We start from the raw sequence: 20,353 nt of genomic DNA on the forward strand, positions 1-20,353 counted from the left end.
TCTTCTCATTACCTTTAACCTTGCCTGAGAGAGGGATTCCCCCTTCCAAACCACCAGATATGAGTTAGCTAGCTCTTCCATAGGCGAGATCAGGGACATGCACAATGTGGGCAAGCAGTGTCCCCCCCACAAATAATCAGCTCCCTCCCACATTCTGAATCCCTCAGCCCCACCCCAGAGCCCCCTCCTGCACACCAACCCCCCCCCATCCCCACCCAAGAGCCCACACCCCCAGCTGCAGCCCTCACCCCCTCTCATACCCCAACCCCCTGCCCCAGCAGAGTGAAAGTGAGTGAGGGTGGGGAGAGAGGGAATGCAGTGAGTGGGGGTGAGGCCTCAGGGAAGGGGCGGGGCTAAAGTGTTCAGGTTAGAAATTTGGCAACCCCAGGCAGCACGTCCCTAGGAGAGATGTGTACAGATACAAATTGTTGTTCCTAAGTGATGTAGTATCTGCCCAGACCTCACTCACTTGGGATGAACTTGAATGGATCTGGAACGCCTAAATAGCCAGATAATGATTAATTCTGATTTGAAAGGCTGCCACAGAGGCCATTACGGCCTTTTTACATTACAGTCAGAAGGGTGCCCAGCCTGGGGTGGGAAGGTCTGTGGGGACTTGGTTTTGAGATCTCACCGGGTGTGATTTCCAATGAAGGTGGTGGCGCTCGCTAGAGAACCCCACACGCCCAGTCTCCCCGGAACAGGCGCAGCTCTGTAGAAGCGTCAGCCCGGCTCGGAAATCCTCCCGTTACTAATGCTCAGGGTAACCCCAACAGGTGGCCTGTTTCCGCGCATGGTAGTAAAGCCGCCGTTTAATCTCTCGCCCTGCTGCAGCGAGGGGGGATTTTGCTGTGCGAGTCAGGCTCCTTTACAGCCCCGCGCCCAGTGACTGGCAGGTGCTGCACGGCCCCGCGGGAAGGGACACAGCAGGCTCGCACCGCCACCTCCACTCCGTTTGGCTCGGCCCTTGGATCCACCCACCCGGCTTATCCCCGTGCAGGCCGGAGTTTGCATAACTCCGAGCCACCGCGCTCAGGGCTGCCTGGAAAAGCGGGGGCAGGAAGCGGCTGGAGCCCCCGGGGAGTGTCTCCCGTGCGAGCCCCCGGGCGGCGCAGTGCGCATGGCTGAGGGAAGGACCGTTCGTAGCCGGTCCCGGGGCTTCCAGCCGCTTGCACGGCAGGGGTGGGCGGGCGAATTGCGCCGCCTTCCCGGAGCAGGGGGAGGGGGCTGGGGCAGCATGCTGGGGCAAGGGGCCGATCCCCGCCGTGCGGGGGGTGTGCCCAGCCTCCGGGGCAGGGCCCTACCAACAAAGAATGTGGCCCCCTCCGAACATATGTCTAGGCGGGGCCCCTTACAATGCAGAAACTGGAATGCGGTATTTATTTTGCCACTTTTAAGGGCCCCCTCCGCTCGGAGGGTGCTCGCTACGCCTCTTCCTTCCAGGGGTTATGAAACCTCGCCGGCTGACCCGCCCACAAGCAGCTGGCAGGCTCCGACACACAGAGGTTTGTGCTTCCCTAGGGGAGCCCGCTGGGGAAGGACAGGGCAGTGCATTTGGGTGGAAGCTGCTGAGGCAGGTGAGGAAGAGAGACGGTGCTGGGCTGGCCCGGCCCCTGGGATAATGGGGGAAGAGAAGAGATGCTGGGCTAACCCCAGCCCTCCCACCACAGCTGGGTGGGTGAGGTGCAGAGGGGGCTGAGTGCCCCACTGCGGATGGGGCTCCAGGGGAGAGGGGCTAGAGGACGCCCTACTAACTTCGCTCTGCTTTAATTTCCCCAGGATGCTGAAGCCCAACAAACAAGCTCTCGCCTCCGGGCTGGAGCTGCCCAAGTGGACAGCGGTACCAAGCCAGGTGAAATTCCTCTTAGCAAAAAGGAGAGGGGCCCCTGCTGCCTGGGCTAGAACACCCCCTTGCTCACTCATTTTATCTGCCTTCCTTTCTGGTCAAAAAATGTCCGGCTTGGGTCTCAGCAAACGAGGGGGCATGGCAGGGAGCTTGAGTTGAAGCACTTAAGCCCTAGTGCTTCAGAGAGCAGGGGAAATAAGTTTGATTAAAAAAATAAAAATCAAACTGCAGGACTTCAAGTTGCTAGAACAGTTGACGTTCTGTGGGCTGTGTTCTATAAAAGATGAGACAAGCGGATCATAATGGGCTAAATGGCTCATCTTCAGCTTGGGAGAATCATTGTGGAAAATGGGGGGCAATGGGGGCGTGCAGAAGTCAACTTGGACAGGAATTTTAGTTATTTCCTGCTCACTAGAGAGGTACAAGATACCACAGTGCAGTAAGTAGGTTTTTGCAGTAGCTAGGACATGGTGACTTGCATAACAATTTTTTTATGCAATGCTATAGTTCTGGGGTGTTTGTTTCCACCCGCAAGTGGAGCCATGCAAACCAATACTCTCCATGGTGTCCGGACTAGCTAGCTATTCCCCTAGGATCAAATAAGATACAGAAAACTAATCTAAAGGTAAAAATCTTGTATGTTTAAAATAAAATGCAAATAAATGCAGAACTTAAGGTTGCTGTAGCCACATTAAGTACACAGGTTGATTTAGGGTTATAATCAAAATTGTGTAAACAGAGGTTTCCTAAACCTAAAAATCAGTAGACCTACTTCTATGGAATTCTTGTAAAGGCAAATAAAATAGTTGGTTTACACTTCCTTTGCTCTGGATTTGCAATCCCACTGTGACAACCTTTTGCTAACTAGAGTTGGAAAAGATGAAATTGGGGAGTTTATATTGTGTTGCAGTTTGGTCAACAAAAATATACAGTATCTAAGTACTTGTATTGTTTCCCATTATTGTAATGTCTGAAAACTTGTCTAGAAGATGAACAGTTAGTGCACAGCAGACTGGCATGTAAATCTACCTTGCAGTAGCATACCATGCACTAAGTGTCCATGTGAACCCTCTTGCTGTGCATTAGAAGTTCCCTAGTGCACATTGCTATGAAACATGAGTAGGTCAGTGTAGATCAAAGCATACTAGGGTGTTTTTGGTGTGCAGCAGCAGGGTCCGCACAGACAGTGAGTTAGCACAAAGTTAGCAAATAGCAAGCTAGTGCAAGGTAGTTTTACAGCCCCACCTGCCATGCACTAACTGTTCTTCTGTACAAGCTCTGAGAACCTCAAATATTAATGAATTTATCTTCAATATCCCTGTCAGGTACAGCAGTACTAAACCTGTTCTACAGATAAGAAGAACTAAGGGGCAGAGACATTAAGTGATTTGCCCAATGGAATATGGGAAGTCAGTGAGCAGTATAGGAATTGAACCAAATCTCCCAGAGTTCCTGATGTGAAGTAAATTAAGCTCTGGTCCTCCAAACACTTGTAGGAGTAGTCCCACTGAAGATAAAATGACTACTTCAATGAGAAAAGTTATGCATGTGTGCACGTATTTGTGAGATCACAGCCTTAGATTGTTTAAGGTTTTCCACATTACAGTTGGTATGGCTACTCCCACCTTTTCATGTTCTCTGTATGTATAAATCTCTTCTCTCTGTGTGTTCCATTCTATGCATCCGATGAAGTGGGCTGTAGCCCATGAAAGCTTATGCTCACATAAATTTGTTAGTCTCTAAGGTGCCACAAGTACTCCTGTTCTTTTTGCGGATACAGACTAACACGGCTGCTACTCTGAAACCACATTAATAGTGTAAGGCAGAGACTGTCAAACTAATGTGTCGTCCACTGAAAACTATGGCTGTCACAGTGGACTGGCTGATTAATAGCAGAAAGCTTTATGTCAAATAGAGGTTACTTTGGAATATAAGTAATCATTGCAGTTGTCACAGATCAGACGTGGTCCAGGTATTTATGAGGGGAAGTGAGCCATGAGAGGTACTATCGTAAGATGTGGGTCACCAAAAAAAAAAAAAAAAAAAAGTTTGAATTTCTGATCCAATATATTAATGGTATCTGTAAGTGAATTCCCCCCCCCCAAAGTGATTAACCTCATACTGTTTCTTTGACTTACTCACATGGCACACTAGACTACATTACTGTTTTAAAAAAAATGGTGGTGTTCCTTTAAGTTAGAAGTTTCAGGTTGTGACTTTACAGTACTTTTTTTTTTTTTTAAATAATTTTTCTTCTTTGACTGAGTCAAAGCCCCACACAAACCACCAGGGGAATTTATTCTTTATTTTTCTTCACAAAGTGCTGTCAGACTAAAATAAAGGAAGATTAAAATTATGGTAATCTTGGGTTTTAGTTATAATAGTAAATAAGCTTTATTCCAGAGGTTCTCAAACTGGGGGTCATGAGGGTATTACATGGGGGATCATGAGCTGTCAGCCTCCACCCCAAACCCTGCTTTGTCTCCAGCATTTATAATGGTGTAAAATATATTTTAAAAAGTGTTTTTAATTGGGGGGGGAAGGGAAGAAGAGAAAAGAGAAGGTCTCACACAGAAGCTTGCTATGTGAAAAGGGTCACCAGTACAAAAGTTTGAAAACCCCTGCTTGATTCCAGTGTTTCTCAAACTGGGGTCGCTGCTCGTGTAGGGAAAGCCCCTGGTGGGCCAGGCTGGTTGTTTACCTGCCCCGTCCGCAGGTCTGGCTGATCACGGCTTGCCACTGCAGGCCAATGGGAGCTGCTGGAGGCGGCGGCCAGTACATCCCTCTGCCCGCGCCACTTCCAGCAGCTCCCATTGTCCCGGAGCAGCGAACCGCGGCCAGTGGGAGCCGCGATGGGCCAGACCTGCGGACGGGGCAGGCAAACTAAACGGCCCAGCCCACCAGGGGTTTTCCCTACACAAGCGGCAACCCCAGTTTGAGAATCACTGCTTTATTCCCTTTGTGTTCTTGCACATTACAGTAATGTGCAACTTGGATAAATCAACACAGAAAAGCTTGCATATATTTCCTGACTTTTAAAAAAAAAAAATTATAAACTTCATGTTTTGACCTGCAACACTGTTCCAAGCTTTGAGCAATAATTGGGCTCTCTCTTCCTACTATCTAGTACCTAATCATTTTCTCCAGCAATGTCAGGCTGGTTAATACTCCTCCCCCTTTAAAAAAGTTAATTAGATAAGGAAAGAAATACCAGTGCTAAGCCTATGTTGTAAAAATGAAGTTCGGTTTCTGTGAATGCCTAATCACTTATGCTCTGATGCCCATGTGAAGCGCTATTCTTGAGAGTTTTGTTTTTTCTGGTTGTTTATAGGCTTCAGATTATGAAGTCCGGCAGTATGAACCAGCTAAATGGATTGCAACTCCTGTTAAATCAATGGACTATGATTCAGCTGTCAGCACTGGCTTCATGAAGCTCTTTAACTATATTCAGGGCAAGAATGAGAAAGGTAAGATGCTCTGGACTATACTTTTCAATAATTCAGTGTTTCTAAACTTTTGAAAGCTGAGCACTCTTTCAGGAAAAGAAAGCCAGTCCCGTCACTAAGGAACCCTACTATGTGATGGCACCTCTCTTAATCCATACATCTCCACTAGTCTTTTGTGCTCCTTCCACACCTGACTTTGGGAATGCTAGTGATTATGGTGTAGATCTTCTGTCTGCTTTGAGCAGTGAAATAGTTAATATGAACAATTAAAGTAGCACCTGTGTTAGCAGCCACTGTTTCAGGCTCTGTGCAGACTCCGGGATTAGTCTCTGTATTAGTTAACTAAGAAACTCTAGTTTTGAAAGTGATAACTGAGGTTTTTTGTGTTTTTTAGAAAGACTCCGGAGGACAGTTGGTCTTTCTGCATACCCATCTTGCAAACAGTCCCTCACTCCACCCAGGTGGATGCACACTGCACACTGTACACTTTAGGAAACACTTTAACACAAAGTGTCTTCCTTATTCCTAAATTGCAATAAGCAGCAGCATTTAAATGGGCTTTATTAAATCTCTCTTTGTAGTGGGTATAGGAAAAGTTAATGCATTTAAATATGGCATCTGGAATAGATCAAATACTAAATATCCTTAATACTACCAGGGGCTCCTATCTCTTATAAGCTTGGCTTCTGATTGATTGCTGAATCTCTTTGTATTTTAAGCTATTGAAAAAGTAAACAAGTGACAAAGCATTTTAAACATGTTATGCCCTTTCATGAGGTTTACTTATCACTGAGCACCTCCTTGTGGTAGTGTCTGGGGATTAGCTCTGCCTGGTCTGATACCCCCTTTTGTTTGCTCGCCCTATGGTGTCTCTCAGTAGAAACAGGTTACTCCTTGGGGACTTGGCCCTCTGGCCAGGTTACTGTAGTCTTCTCCTTCCCTTCCAAGGTAACAAAGATGCACTGGACAAGCTGTCTCAGTCTTCTGATCCACTGCCCATTAAGTGCCACTTTCCCAGTGGCCAGCAGGAGAACCCAGGCATAACCACTGCTCGAGGTTCAGGCCCAGGGATCCTCTGCCTAGCAGCCATGGTCCACTCATGCTCTGACCTTGTTGCTATTTCCTTAGACTCTTTCCTAGTTTACTTCCCCTCGCTCTGCGGCTACTTCACCCCACCCCGCAGTCTGGTCAGATTCTGTAGTCCATGGCAGGATCCTAGGTTTAAATGTCTCCCTAAACTGCCTCTATCTCTTGCCAACACCCTTCTTTAGACAGTGACTGCAGAGCTCCTCCTTGTAGCTATCTCTGACTATCAGCTTCCCCTCTTTTTAAGCCTAGCCCAGCTCCTCCCCCAACTGGGCTTCATCAGCCATTAGTCATCATCAGTCCCTGGCTTCCTTCCAGGTGCAGCCTAATAAAGTTAATTGGCCTGTCCTACCTCTTCAGGCCTTGTGTGGGGTAGACACCCCATCACATGCACTAACAATTGTAATTTTTTCCAAAAGAAATATTTGTTGGCATTATTGGATAATTCTGAGTAAAAGTGTTAGTAGTAAATGCCAATTACTCTCCCTCTATTCTGTCTTGATTATATCATTTGTCCTTTTTTGTATAGCAAGCTGCTTAAAATGTGTTTTTAATTTATATGGGGGGAGGGGGTTGCACTCAGAAGCTTGTTGTGTAAAAGAGGTCATCAGTACAAGAGTTTGGGAACCACTGTCCTAAGGCATAAAAGCCAACATCGTAGTTTGTCCTTTTATAAGTCATAGCTGAGAGGAGACAAGCTTATGGCTTTTATAAAAAAACAAACAAAAAAACCCCCATCCTGAATACTCCTAACAGCAGGGAAGAGAAGCATTCAGCACATTAATGCTTCTAAATTTACCCTATCTTCTTCCCCACTCCTCCACTTCAAAAGCCCTTTCAAATCCACTTATCATGCCATTCACAATACCCACAGTGTTCCACTAGAAGAGGGGCCCAAGGTGGAGGAAGGTAAGTGTCTTTCTTGAAGATATAAGGTGATAATCACAAAGTGTACTCACTGCTAGTGGCATCTCCTCCTGGTGACTACCTCTTGCCAAGTGCTGGCCCTGTCTCTGCCTGGTTTCTTTCATCCTGCAGCCCCTATCACTCCTGAAGCTGCAGCTTTCTGTTCATGGGTTGGTCCTTCAGCCAGGTCACTAAGGCCCTCCCCTTCTGGGCAATTTAAAATCCTTCCAGACCAGCTGTCATCTCCAAGTAGTGACTTCACAGTGGCTGGTAGGGGAACCCTGCCCTACTCTCTACTTTGGGTTCAAGCCCAGGGACCCTATAACAAAAGCCAAGGTCTGTACAGTCCTATCCCTAGCTGCTGTTTCCCATGGGCTTCTGCCTACCTATCTAGCTTCCCCCTCTTTCTGGGTTTACCTGTCCTCCTCCCAGGAATGATAGTAGATTACTGCCTTACAAGCCCCTTGCTGCTCACAGCTCTTGGGCTTTATACAGGCCCCTCCTGTTCCTGCCCAGCTGAGCCCATTTCCAATGAGTGGCCTGCTCCCTGTCTCCTTCAGGTGCAGCCTGGGCAGTTAATTGGCCTGCCTAGCCACTTCAACCCCTTCAGCCCTTGTGTGGGGGGAGGGGCACCTCATCACAGTGATATTTCTCAAAACTCTTATACCCCCTGGAGAGAGAACCTCCCCACAACCAGGCCTTTATAACTGAAAACAAAATAGCTAAACCCTTCCTCTCTAGTAGGCTGGTTTCAGCAGATGCTGAAGTGTTCCAGCCCACTGCATATTGATACATCAAAGCTATGGGAGCTGCTCATGTGACTTTAGAACCTGGAAATTAGTTTGAAACCACTGATGTGCTTAATGTTCCTCTTCCCCACTGTTATTTTGGGGCATTCATCAGTGATTGACATGTAGTTTATTTTTGATACACAGTTACAAATTATTTTGCTCTGCAGCCCAGAACCTATACAAAAGTCAGATATAGCTGGTGGTGCTCACTTTTAGGGCAGCTGCAGTTGATTTTTATAAAACAGCCAGAGTGCACAGGGCATTTCCTACCAAATTATGAGTTAATTTTAAGTTAATAAACTTTGAACCTAAAACTACTTGATTGTGGTCTGAAAAAAAAAAGTTAGGCTTCATTGTGGTTTTGTACTGCATAATTTTTTTCCCAATTTTGAGTTTTTTAAAAAAAAGCTGTCTGCACGATAACCTCTTGATAGCAAGTACTGAATAGTCCAAGACTATGGGTACGTATACACTGCAGCTGGGCGCGAGCCTCCCAGCCTGGATAGAGAGGCTGACACTAGCCTGCTAAAAATAGCAGTGTGGACATTGTAGCTCCTGTGGTCACATGGACTGAGCTCAAGCATAGGGGGACCCAAGCCTGCACCAGAGCCACAACGTTGACACAATTATTTTTAGTATGATAGCTCAAGTATTTGCCTGGGCCGGAGGTTTGCTTCCAGCTGCAGTGTAGACATACAGTAGCATGTATAGACGTTGCACAACCCCCAGTCAGGTTTAAATAGCAGTGTAGATGGTGAGGCACTGCTTAGGTGAGCATATACGCACCAAAAGCCTTAGGCTACGTACCCTATATGGTTCTCTGCACACCCAAGCAGTGCCTCCCCTGTATACACTGTTTTTAGCAGTGTAGGTCCTGCTGCTTTGCCACTGCCAGAGCTTTTCCCTGCCCCAGAGAAAGGCTCCAGCAGTGGGGAAAGGGTCCGGCAGAGGGAGGCAGTGGAGAAAGGTGCAGGAGCCTTTCACTGCTGCCTTCCCTCTGCCAGAGCCTTTCACAGTGGGGTTGCAGTCTACCTATCACTGCGGCAGTTAGCTGTATGTACCCTACATGCTGCTGCAAGTGTAGACAAGGCTTAAGAGGTTTGGTCTGTGGTAGTGGAATGTTAACAATCGAAACAAAGGGATCTGCTGCATACGAGCAGAAATTTGCCATTATGCATTTTCTTTAAGAATTGTTACAGGCAGACAAGATAATCCAAATACAATGCAACAATAGAAGAAACACATGAATTAAAACTACCTTTTATTAAATATAAATCAAAGGCAACCTTTGATAAAGCCACCAATGTGCTCTCTTTCTTGACACACTACATTATTTGACCTGAGATTTGTGACAGAGCAGTGAACTGTTGCTTATTTGCCTCTGATAGGGATGAAGATAGAGATGACAGCTCCAGTAACATGCCATGTGGAACCTGGTGCAGGCCCATTCTGCGAGTCCACTATTACAGTCTCTTTTTATATACCATCTGATCATCAAGCTGATCCACCTAAGCCATCAGAGTCAGATATTTTCATTGAAAACAGACCAGAAAGGATTGTGTTTGTCAGGTATGTATTAACTAACTATTGCAACTCTGCAAAGTACAGATAATAAATCTGTGTGCACAATGCAGCTTATACATGATCAAAAATGTTTTTAGTTCTCAAAAGAAGAGGTAGTCCTGACACTTTTTGTAAAAATACAGCAACTCAATGTGATATTCTTCAGCTAAACTGTGGCTGCCACCTTGTGGCAGTCAGTTGATGAATAACATGGTGCATGCACATGCTTTATTGAATGAGTAATTTACTTTATACTAGCAACAGGGTCCCCAAACTTTTCATGGTCGTGCCCTCCCATACCCTTGTCCACCCCCACCCCCCGGGAGCTGGGGCTGGGAGTGGGGCACAGACAGGAGTAAGGGAGCCGAGGCTGGGGCCGCAGCTGGAGGTAGGTCTGAGGCCAGGAGCAGGGCCAGGAATGGAGCTGCAGCTAGGGGCAAGGCTGGGGCCAGGAGCGGACCCCACAGCTGGGAGTGAGGCTGGGGCTGGGAGCAGAGCTGAGGCTGGGGCCAGGAGCAGCGCCCCTGCTGGGCCACAGTGGGATCTGTGGCCGGATGTGGAGCTGCAGCCGGGAGCTAAGGCTGCAAATGGGGTCAGGGCTGAAGCAGAGCTGGGAGGCGCTTCCTCCCCACCCCCACATGGGGACTAGCCCAGGGCCCCCCCTGTACTCTGCCCCCCCCCCCGAACGTTCCTCCATGACATGCCCCACAGTTTGGGGACCACTGTACTAGCCTGTAATTCAATCCAAATCTCTGTATCCTCATACCTTTTTCACATAAGCCCAGTAAGTATCATTAGTATACAGAAGTCACATGTCCTGAAAATATTTTGTTGAACATCCCTAGATGGAGATCATCTTGCATTTTTAAAAAATGTTTTATATTTTACTGTATATTAATGAAAACATCATGAAAGACATGGGATTGGAAAAAACACTGTACTTTTAAAACAGTTAAGAATATATGTTCAAGTATACAGCAAAATGTTAATTGATGAATTTCCCCACTGCCAAATCTCATAGACTCATAGACTTTAAGGTCAGAAGGGACCAATATGGTCATCTAGTCTGACCTCCCGCATGATGCAGGCCACAAAAGCTGACCCACCCACAACAGAATTTTCCAGCCTGCGACCCCTGCCCTATGCTGCGGAGGAAGGCGAAAAACCTCCAGGGCCTTTGCCAATCTACCCTGGAGGAAAATTCCTTCCCGACCCCAAATATGGCGATCAGCAGAACCCCGAGCATACAGGCAAGATTCTACAGCCGGACCCTCATTTTACCCGCGATGGCACGTTAATGCCTGATTGACTAAAATCACGTTATCCCATCAAACCATTCCCTCCATAAACTTATCAAGCCTAATCTTGAAGCCAGAGAGGTCTTTCGCCCCCACCGTTTCCCTCGGAAGGCTGTTCCAAAATTTCACCCCTCTGACGGTCAGAAACCTTCGTCTAATTTCAAGCCTAAACTTCCCCACGGCCAGTTTATATCCATTCGTTCTCGTGTCCACATTACTACTGAGCTGAAATAATTCCTCTCCCTCCTTGGTATTAATCCCTTTGATATATTTAAAGAGAGCAATCATATCCCCCCTCAGCCTTCTTTTGGTTAGGCTAAACAAACCGAGCTCCTCGAGTCTCCTTTCATAGGAAAGGTTTTCCATTCCTCGGATCATCCTAGTGGCCCTTCTCTGTACCCGTTCCAGTTTGAGTTCATCCTTTTTAAACATAGGAGACCAGAACTGCACACAGTACTCCAAATGAGGTCTCACCAGCGCCTTGTATAACGGAAGCAGCACCTCCCTGTCCCTACTAGAAATACCTCGCCTAACGCATCCCAAGATCGCATTAGCTTTTTTCACAGCCACGTCACATTGCCGACTCATAGTCATCCTGCGATCAACCAGGACTCCGAGGTCCTTCTCCTCCTCAGTCACTTCCAACCTATGCGTCCCTAACTTATAACTAAAATTCTTATTAGTCATCCCTAAATGCATCACCTTACACTTCTCACTATTAAATCTCATCCTATTATCGTTACTCCAATTTACAAGGTCATCCAAGTCTCCCTGCAGAATATCCCGATCCTTCTCCGAATTGGCAATACCTCCCAACTTTGTGTCATCCGCAAACTTTATCAGCCCACTCCTACATTCGGTTCCGAGGTCAGTAACGAATAGATTAAATAAAATCGGACCCAAAACCGAACCTTGAGGAACCCCACTGGTGACCTCCCTCCAACCCGACAGTTCACCTTTCAGTACTACCCGCTGCAGTCTCCCCTTTAACCAGTTCTTTATCCACCTCTGGATTTTCATATCGATCCCCATCTTTTCTAATTTAACCAATAATTCCACGTGCGGCACAGTATCAAACGCTTTACTAAAATCTAGGTAAATTAGATCCACCGCATTTCCTTTATCCAGAAGGTCTGTTACTTTCTCAAAGAAGGAGATCAAGTTGGTTTGGCACGATCTTCCTTTCGTAAACCCATGTTGTAAATCTAAACCAAAACAAGTTGTTCTTAGACAAAGTTAACTTTCAAGCATAAAGTAACTAACTTCATTTTCCATGTAAGCTTCAGGTAGTATTTTTCCATAGTTACAAACTCCTGAAAAAGAAAATCTAAATGAGTGCTGGGGAAAGTGTCCCATCTGTCCATCCCTGTTCTTGACCATTAATCCAGGGTGTTCAAACCACATTCCTTGGAATTTTGCTTTTCACAGTGGCACTCTCAGGACATCAAGTCAACACTCTTTACAAGTGCAAAACAAGGCATGTGGTCATACATTTTACTAGTTTTGCACCAAGAAGAACAGCTCTCATACAGGCCTGAAGATACCCCATTTTCCCATTGGTAAAGTCTGTTACTGTGAAATTATCTTAAAGGAAGTTGCAGAAGCTTCATCATTTGAAACAAACGGAACTGGACAAAGTACTAGAAAACAGGCTGTAGGGAACAGTCCCTGAAAGGGTTGAACTATTTGGTTTCAAAAGATCACTGCTGACCCATGCTGGATTTAGACGAGCAGTATAGAGAACAAGCTTAGATTTATCAGTGATAAGATTTCTTCATGTTCTCGTGCTGTTTATTATTATTGACAGGTCCTTTGGAGGATATTCCAGTGCCACAAAGAACCAAGAAGAACTACTGACACTAGCAGAAAGTTTGAAGCGGGATGGGAAAGTGTTTGATGAAAAGGTCTATTATACTGCTGGCTATGACAGCCCTTTTAAATTGCTTAATAGACACAATGAGGTGTGGCTTATCAAGAGAAATGGAAACCCCAGCAATCAAGAATAGGAAACAAAATGCTTTCTTGAGAGATAGAAGTTGTTTATTCAGACACTTATTTTTTGCCTGGGAATTGTAAGTACTTTTTTTAACATCTAGACAGATTATAATCTATCAGATTTCAAATGTGCCTCTTCTAGAATGACACTACAGTTTTCCCCATTCTGTCAATGGTATGAGACTGGTCACACTTTCAGTTAGAGTAGAAAGCCATGAAATTTTCCGTTTTCCTTCCACTTCACACCATGTTCCCTATTTCCCTCCCCTTAAAATCCATCTAGCACACACCTAGAGAGGTTGCTACAGCATAACACAAGGAACTCTTCCTATGTATTCTGTGGCCACACTCTTTACTGCAGACCCGATCTCTCACCACAGAGCTGGGCTCCAATTTAAGCTTTTATTAAAAAAAAAAAAAAAAAAAAGTCTGTATCTGCAATGGTTGTGTAGAAAACAAGAACTTAGTGTCTTTGCAACCAGCAGAAAAACAACAACTGAGGTTTGAATGGCCTCAGTCATCTCAGTGGGTTATTACCTCAAAGATGACAGTTTAAATATCAATATTAACTATTTCAGTGCTAACAGAACTTTAGCACTATCATAGAATCATAGGACTGGAAGGGACCTCGAGAGGTCATCTTGTCCAGTCCCCTGCACTCAAGGCAGGACTAAGTATTATCTAGTAGGCTGTTGACTGGAGCAGCTGAGTTTGAACTTTGACAGCATATAGTGTGCCACCACTGGACTGACAGTCCATTTTTATAAACCTTAATTTGTTGCTTATGATAGTTGCTGTATTGGCAGCAGCAAGGACAGCAAGTCATCTTGCCCCAGTGCAGGGCAAACTACTCTGTACTACCCTGCCAATGCCTGACTAATCCCCCTGTCTATTTAATCCTGGGCCTCTATGCCAAGTCTGCCAGCAAGGATGCCTGGTATTGAGAATTATTATGTTGGCACCTGTGAATTGTGGACGTTTCTTCACTGCAAGTTCAGCCGAGACCACTTACGCATTTCTTGTTGGCCACTGAACAGCCATCATATGGTAACAGCTTTACACTTGCTAGAGTATAGATAGTGATACAACATACCCACACCTTGATAGTAATAGTTTGGTTATTTTTAGCCTCAAAGCCTCCAATATTTGCCTTTTGAAATACATTGTTTGTTTTATGGTACTAGTTCAGGCACTTGTATATCCAGTGTTAGTATATTCAAGTAATATCAATTGTTACCTTTGCTTTTTACACTAGGACTGATATATACTTTCATGGTGACTACTGATGCATTGACTTTAAAAGCTTTTATCCTTTGACTATATTATCAGTCCAAATAGCAAAAGTACGCAAGGCAATTCACCATCCTTAAGTCAGCACATTGTTGCAATCTCCTGTTTTAGGAGAGCTGGTTAGGACTGGCTTTAGAATCCATCAAAGCTGCTTCTAAATTGACATAAAAAGTAGCTGCATGGAACTAAAAGCTCCCTCTAACCCCAGAATCTTCATGCTCTCACATTTTAAAAAATGAATCCCTGTTCCAGAAGTTAATTTCACTTACAGTAAAATAACAGATATATTTGTTTAAAACCATGCGTGTACAGGGTCCTTTCCAAGCAAATTAGAAGCCTTAAGTTCTGCCCTGAGGAGTTTACAATCTATATTAGACTGACAATGAAGAGACCATGGCAGAAAAGGGGATTGGTCAGGAGACAACAGAAAATAATAGCAAGGGATTGCTGCAGCTGAATTATTTTTTTTGCAGCGAGAAGATCAGATAAGCTTATTTTGTTTCACTTCTTGTTTGCTATAAGTTTTTTTTTCCAATTTAAATTTCTGAGTTTCCTGAGCTTTTTAGTGTTCCTAAAATTGTTATTGCCACAGACAAAAATTAATCTGAGGTATAAATTTTAGATCTAATTTATAAGTACATACTTTTTAAACCTATATCTTTTGCTGGATTTATTTTCCTATCTTGGTTCTACAGTAGTTAGGATTTCTGCTGTCTAATACAGTTCTAAAGTCTGGTTCAATAGGGCATTATATTAGAGAGGAAAGGAACTATATGGTGGGATATTATCTATACAGATTGGAATTTGCTGGTAAAGGCCCTGATCTCCCACTGAAATTAATGGAATTTTGCCATTGATTTCACTGGGGATTGGCCCCAAAAGGTTGTTTGAAAAAAAAAGTCATTGGAATGTTTATCAACAAAGTGCCTAAGTAATTTGTGAGAATGAAATGTACTTTTTGCATAATGGAGTGCTAGAAAATGTACTTTCCTTCAGAGCAATAAATTACCTGACACTTCGACCTTTACCATCATCTTTGTTCGGCATATATTAATTCAGGTTCTTAACATAAAGGGTATGTCTACACTGAAATTCGATACCTGTGGCTTGCCCATGTCAACTGACTCAAGCTCATGGGGCTTGAACTCTCCGAGCTGACTTGGGGCTGTTCAATTGTGAGGTAGGTGTTTGGACTTGGGCTGCAGTCTGAGGTCTGGGACCCTCCCACCTCTCAGGGTTGTAGGGTGCAGGCTGCAGTCCAAGCACGAACATCTGCACTGCAATTAATCAGCCCCTTGCCCCAAGTCAGCTGGCACAGTTCCCAGAATGGCCACTATCATGTTCCACACCCGGTATCCTTTTTTACGGTCCAATATGATCTAGTGTTAATAGTGCTCTTAAAATGATGGAACCAAGAGACTTATCCTGTTTGTCTCAGAAGAATTTGCTGTATTGACTATGAAAGAATACTGTTAATTTTGGATCAAAGTTAAGGTTGTATGATGATGAAACAGGCGCTTCATAAACAAATACGTTTTATAAAGTATAATGTGAGCAGACTTAGGGCTGGTCTACACCCAGCCGCTAGTTCGGCGGCTGGGGATCGAAGTTCTGGGTTCGACTTATCGCATCTGGTCTGGACGCGATAAGTCGAACCAGGAAGTGCTCGCCGTCGACTGCGGTACTCCAGCTCAGCGAGAGGAGTACCGCGGAGTCGACGGGGAGCCTGCCTGCCGCGTGTGGACCGCGTCTGAACCGCGGTAAGTTCGAACTAAGGTATGTCGAATTCAGCTACGTTATTAACGTAGCTGAATTTGCGTACCTTAGTTCGACTTGGGGGGTTAGTGTAGACCAAGCCTAAGACATAAAATGCTTCAACTATTCAAGTCTTTTGTAAGTGCTTCAGTTATGTAAAAGGACAGAATAGTTAAGTACATTGCTACACAGCAATCTTAATTGGGTTTTAGTTAAAGTTTTGTGTTGTGTTTTAATAATCTTATGTAATTAGATTGTTTTAAAATTTGTAAATAGATGGGATGGGGCACTAACTTACGTTAAAGAAGTAAGTGGCAGTCATGCAAAAGTTGGCTCTGCAGAAGCTTGCGTTATCCAAAGCATACCAGAGAAGACATGCATGTTCACTACACAGTTATGTTACGCATGGACAGAATAGCCTATCTTCACTCAAAACAGTGTTGAGGAGTACAATCGCCACCACCAGGATATCCCTCATGTTGGTTCTGTGTGAGGTGCCATTGATGTCTGCTCAATCCATATTTTTTCAGGTGGAAAATCGGTGGAGCATGGAGGGATTAACTTTTGCCCACTACTGTTGTCCTGATGACATCATAAATGGCTACTCCATATATTTTAGAGGTTTGGGAAGTGGTCCTCTATCTATAAATCCATGTGGGCTGATGGTTAAAGGAATTTGGAAAACTTACAAGGGTAAAACCTTATCTAAACAGGAAAAGTTGCACAGGTTTAATAAATTGATTTTAAATCAGTCAAGCTAAACTGATTTAAGGGATGGTCAAACTGGTTTATGTGAATCTACATTAGAGGGTTTGCACTGGTTTAATTATTAATTTAGTCAAACTGGAATAGACAAGGCCTACAGTTGGGGCTTGGCAGGAAATCTTGCCTCTTTCAAGGAAGGGAATTAATTAGTGGTATCTATTCATTAAGTTAGCATGACTAGCAGCTTGAAGGGACTTCCAACTGCTAATTATAAAAAATGGGCAGGTTGTGTCTGCCTTACAAGAGACAGACATATAAGCAGGCAGGGAAGAGGAGCTAAGTGACTTTGACTTTCTTATTCATTTTATCATTAGGAAAATGTAAACAACCATAATATTTGCCTACACTTCTCCTCCTTCAGAGAAGAGTCTAAATTGTTTGCCTCAAGCAAAAAAGGGTTGCTGCTAGTTAATTTTGTCTTCACCTTACAGCTACATGCAGGTTGCCATGGAATGCATTTTCCTAATAGTGTCAAACTCTTTCCTTCCTCTCCTCCTCTGTAGCAGTTTCCAAGTCTGAGGTCTCCCTTCTATCTGCTCCTAACCCCTCAATTTGTCCTTTCGATATGTTCCTACACCCAAAACTTCTTTTGATTCTCTCCTTTATTTCTAATAGCTCTCTCTCCACCCTCCCCTTCCTTTGTGCTTTGAAGCATGCTTTTGTTTCCCTCCCCTCCCCTCCCCATCTTGGGGGAGAAAGGTGGAGAACATTTGATTCTACCTTCACTCTGTCTTGCCTCCATATACTGAGTGCAGTATCTAGTCAGGCTGCATCTACATCCCTCTTCAACTTTATCCTTGATCTCCTCTCCTCCCATCTAGCTTCTGCTCTTTCCTCTGCACTGAAACTGCCTTGCCCAAGGACATGAATGACCTTCTCCTAGGTAAATCCATGGGTTCTGTCTCCATCGTTCTTTCTGAACTATCTGATGCCTTTCACACTGTTTACCTTTCTTCCCTACTTCGTCCCCTCTTGGCTTCCCCAACTCTGTGCTCTGTGTTTTCCCACTCTCCTTTCTATTTGTCTCCCTTAAAATTCATCATTGGCCACCTCTTTTCTTCCCTAACACTTACTGTCCCCATGACTTCATCTGCTCTGAGTTTCAAGCCCCACTTTGATACAGACAAGTCCCAAATCTTCTCTACCTGATTTTTTCCCCTCCACACATCATTGAATCTCAAGTTGCCTATATAGCATTTCTTCATTCCTCTGTTCCAGCACAAATGCACTCTTTCCAAAAGTGAACTTCCATCCTCGCTCCTCTCCAACACCTTCTTTCCATGATTAACAACTCCGCTATCCTACCTGTGTCTCAAGTTCATAACCATGTCATCTTTGACTTCTCTCTCCTCCCTGACTCATCATATCTCATCTCACTACATTCTGTCATTTCTTCTCTTTTAATATCACCAGAATCTGCCCTTTCCTCTCTTCTAAAACTGATTCTCATGCCTTCACCAACTTTGGCCTTAACTACCTTTCTCCCTCTGGCCTCCTTGCTCTTCCCCCTGCAGTCCAGAAAAACCCTGCTGCTAAAAGAATTTTCCTTTGCTACTGCTCTGACTGCATCATTCCTATAATCCACACATTGGCTTCCTGTCTCTTACTGTATTAAATTCAAGCTTCTTAGTCGTCTTCAGGGTCCTGCATTTACATCTTGCTCTCATTTCCCCCTCTTTTATTCTCTGTTTTCCCTCAATACTCTGTAATTCTTCACCTCTCCTGCCACTTTAGGCTCTGTGCCTTATCTCACACGCTCCCTATGCTTGGAACAGTCTACACTCTTGTCTGTCAAACGCAGTCTCTCCTCCTTCAAATCCACATATTCCAGAAATCCTTTCCTAACTTCTCATAACCAATAACCTCCACCTCCTTCTGAATCTGAGCTATTGGCCCTTGATTAGTCTTCATCTTGCCTAGATGGTAAGCTTATTGGAGCAGAGGATCCGTACTCTGTTTGAAAAGGATCGTGTCAGTTTTGTATATGTTATAAATAAGGCTATGATTATGTCACAGAGGTCATGGAATCTGTAACTTCCATTGACCGCCCTGACATTTTCTGTCCTGGGGCTGGAGTTCCTAGCCAGGCCCGCCCTTGCAGCTCCCAACCCCCAACCTGGTGGGGGGGACGGGACCCTGCAGCTGCCCAGACATGGCGGGCAGCGGGGACTCCCCACAGCTGTCCAGCTGCAGCCCTGGCCAGCGGCTGGGAGACCCTGCTGCCTGGAGCGAGAGGACCCCACAGCAGCCCAGCCCCAGGGGTAGAGGGAGCCCAGAGCTCCCACACACGGCATCCGTGTGGGACCCGGGAGTCCCAGCAGCAGTGGGTGCTGAACCCACCTACCCCTTTTGTCAGGGATATTTTTAGTGAAAGTCGGGGACAGGTCACGGGCTGCCGTGAATTTTTGTTTATTTCCTGTGACCTGTCCATGACTTTTACTAAAAATATCCCTGACAAAAACTTAGCCTTAGTTATAAATAAATGTTGTGGACTCAGATTGCATTTTGCTCTTGGTCTCACTGTGCTCATGTGCTGTAGAATATATATACTCAAGATCCAATACAGAGATACTGTTCTCAGAGCTAAGGAAGTATAAAATTAGTTAACAAAGAGCAAACTTGAGAGAATACTCAATGGAACTGAAAAGTAAGTGAGCAAAGAAGAGGAAAACTGAAAACCATCTCATAGCTAAGTAGATTCAATAATCATTTCTCACTTGCATCAACAGTCAAACAACTACTTGGAGGATATGCAAACAAGCCTTCCAACAGTAACACTAAATGAAGGATTTGGACGAAAATCTTTGTTTAGTTGCATAGGGCCGAGGGTTGCATTTTCTCCCCTCAAAGTCCCTGGATATGTTTAGTGGAGATTTTCTAAGGCCTAGTCTACATTTCAAAAGTTGTAGCAATAGAGCTATATCACCAAAATCCTCCTAATGCAGACAGAGCTTATACAGGCAAAAATGTACTTTTGCTGGTGTAGCTTCTACCAGTTTAGTTAGTGAAAGAAAATGCTAGCATAAATATGTAAAAGAACCCTAATCAACATTACTATGTGGACAAAATTAGACCTGGCCTAAGAATACGCTGCTGAGGAGTACTTGTGTACATATTAGAAAATTCAGTACAGATCACTGACTGAGGAGGTACAGTGACTGAAGACAGAGGACATCACCAGATTCCAGAGGCGCTACTTGGAATAAAGATGTCTATAATCTGATTAGTACGTATTTTACTATATAAGCCTTACATTGAATGAAATGTGTTCCTATAGCAACCACCTGATTCACTGATTTCTGCCTTTTCTAGTTCCGAATTAGATACCTCCGAACAGTGGAATTGGGTATTGAATCTGTTTTGCTAAATCATATTGTCATATGTTATTTTTGTTTGTCAAAATGCATTGCAAATATTTACTTTGTTGCATAGGTAACAGATTGAAGGAAATCAAGTTTTTAAAACAGAAAATGCTAATATTTGCAACACAAAGGAATAAAAAGGGAATAGGAAAATCTGAAGGATAAACTTTGCATTGAAATGGTTCTTTCTACTCAAGTCTTAGCCACGGAAAGAAGAGAGATTACTGCATTCACATAAATAAGTTTCAGT

General features: G+C 44.5%; 1 protein-coding gene and 1 long non-coding RNA gene across 4 annotated transcripts; one reads left to right on the top strand and one right to left on the bottom strand.

Annotated features, from left to right (window-relative positions):
* The first annotated feature begins 1,283 nt into the window (after positions 1-1,283).
* HEBP2 (heme binding protein 2) lies at positions 1,284-15,251 on the top strand. Of its 3 annotated transcripts, none has more exons than XM_065402156.1 (5): positions 1,284-1,375; positions 1,780-1,852; positions 5,178-5,313; positions 9,464-9,644; positions 12,744-15,251. In XM_065402156.1, exons 1-5 carry the CDS (start codon positions 1,314-1,316, stop codon positions 12,940-12,942), a joined length of 651 nt encoding a protein of 216 aa, XP_065258228.1. In that variant the 5' UTR covers positions 1,284-1,313; the 3' UTR covers positions 12,943-15,251. The 3 variants fall into 3 exon arrangements, with proteins under 3 accessions (XP_065258228.1, XP_065258231.1, XP_065258229.1); XM_065402159.1 differs by lacking the exon at positions 1,284-1,375 and adding an exon at positions 1,400-1,505; XM_065402157.1 differs by lacking the exon at positions 1,284-1,375 and adding an exon at positions 1,401-1,577.
* LOC135876813 (uncharacterized) lies at positions 13,347-16,147 on the bottom strand. Its single transcript, XR_010561314.1, has 2 exons — positions 16,086-16,147; positions 13,347-15,787 (listed from the first exon to the last, which is right to left on the bottom strand). It is a non-coding gene; the product is annotated as an uncharacterized LOC135876813 (long non-coding RNA).
* Positions 16,148-20,353: the final 4,206 nt, after the last annotated feature.

The sequence above is a fragment of the Emys orbicularis genome, chromosome 3 (genome assembly GCF_028017835.1).
Source record: "Emys orbicularis isolate rEmyOrb1 chromosome 3, rEmyOrb1.hap1, whole genome shotgun sequence".
Classification (NCBI taxonomy): Eukaryota; Metazoa; Chordata; order Testudines; family Emydidae; genus Emys; species Emys orbicularis.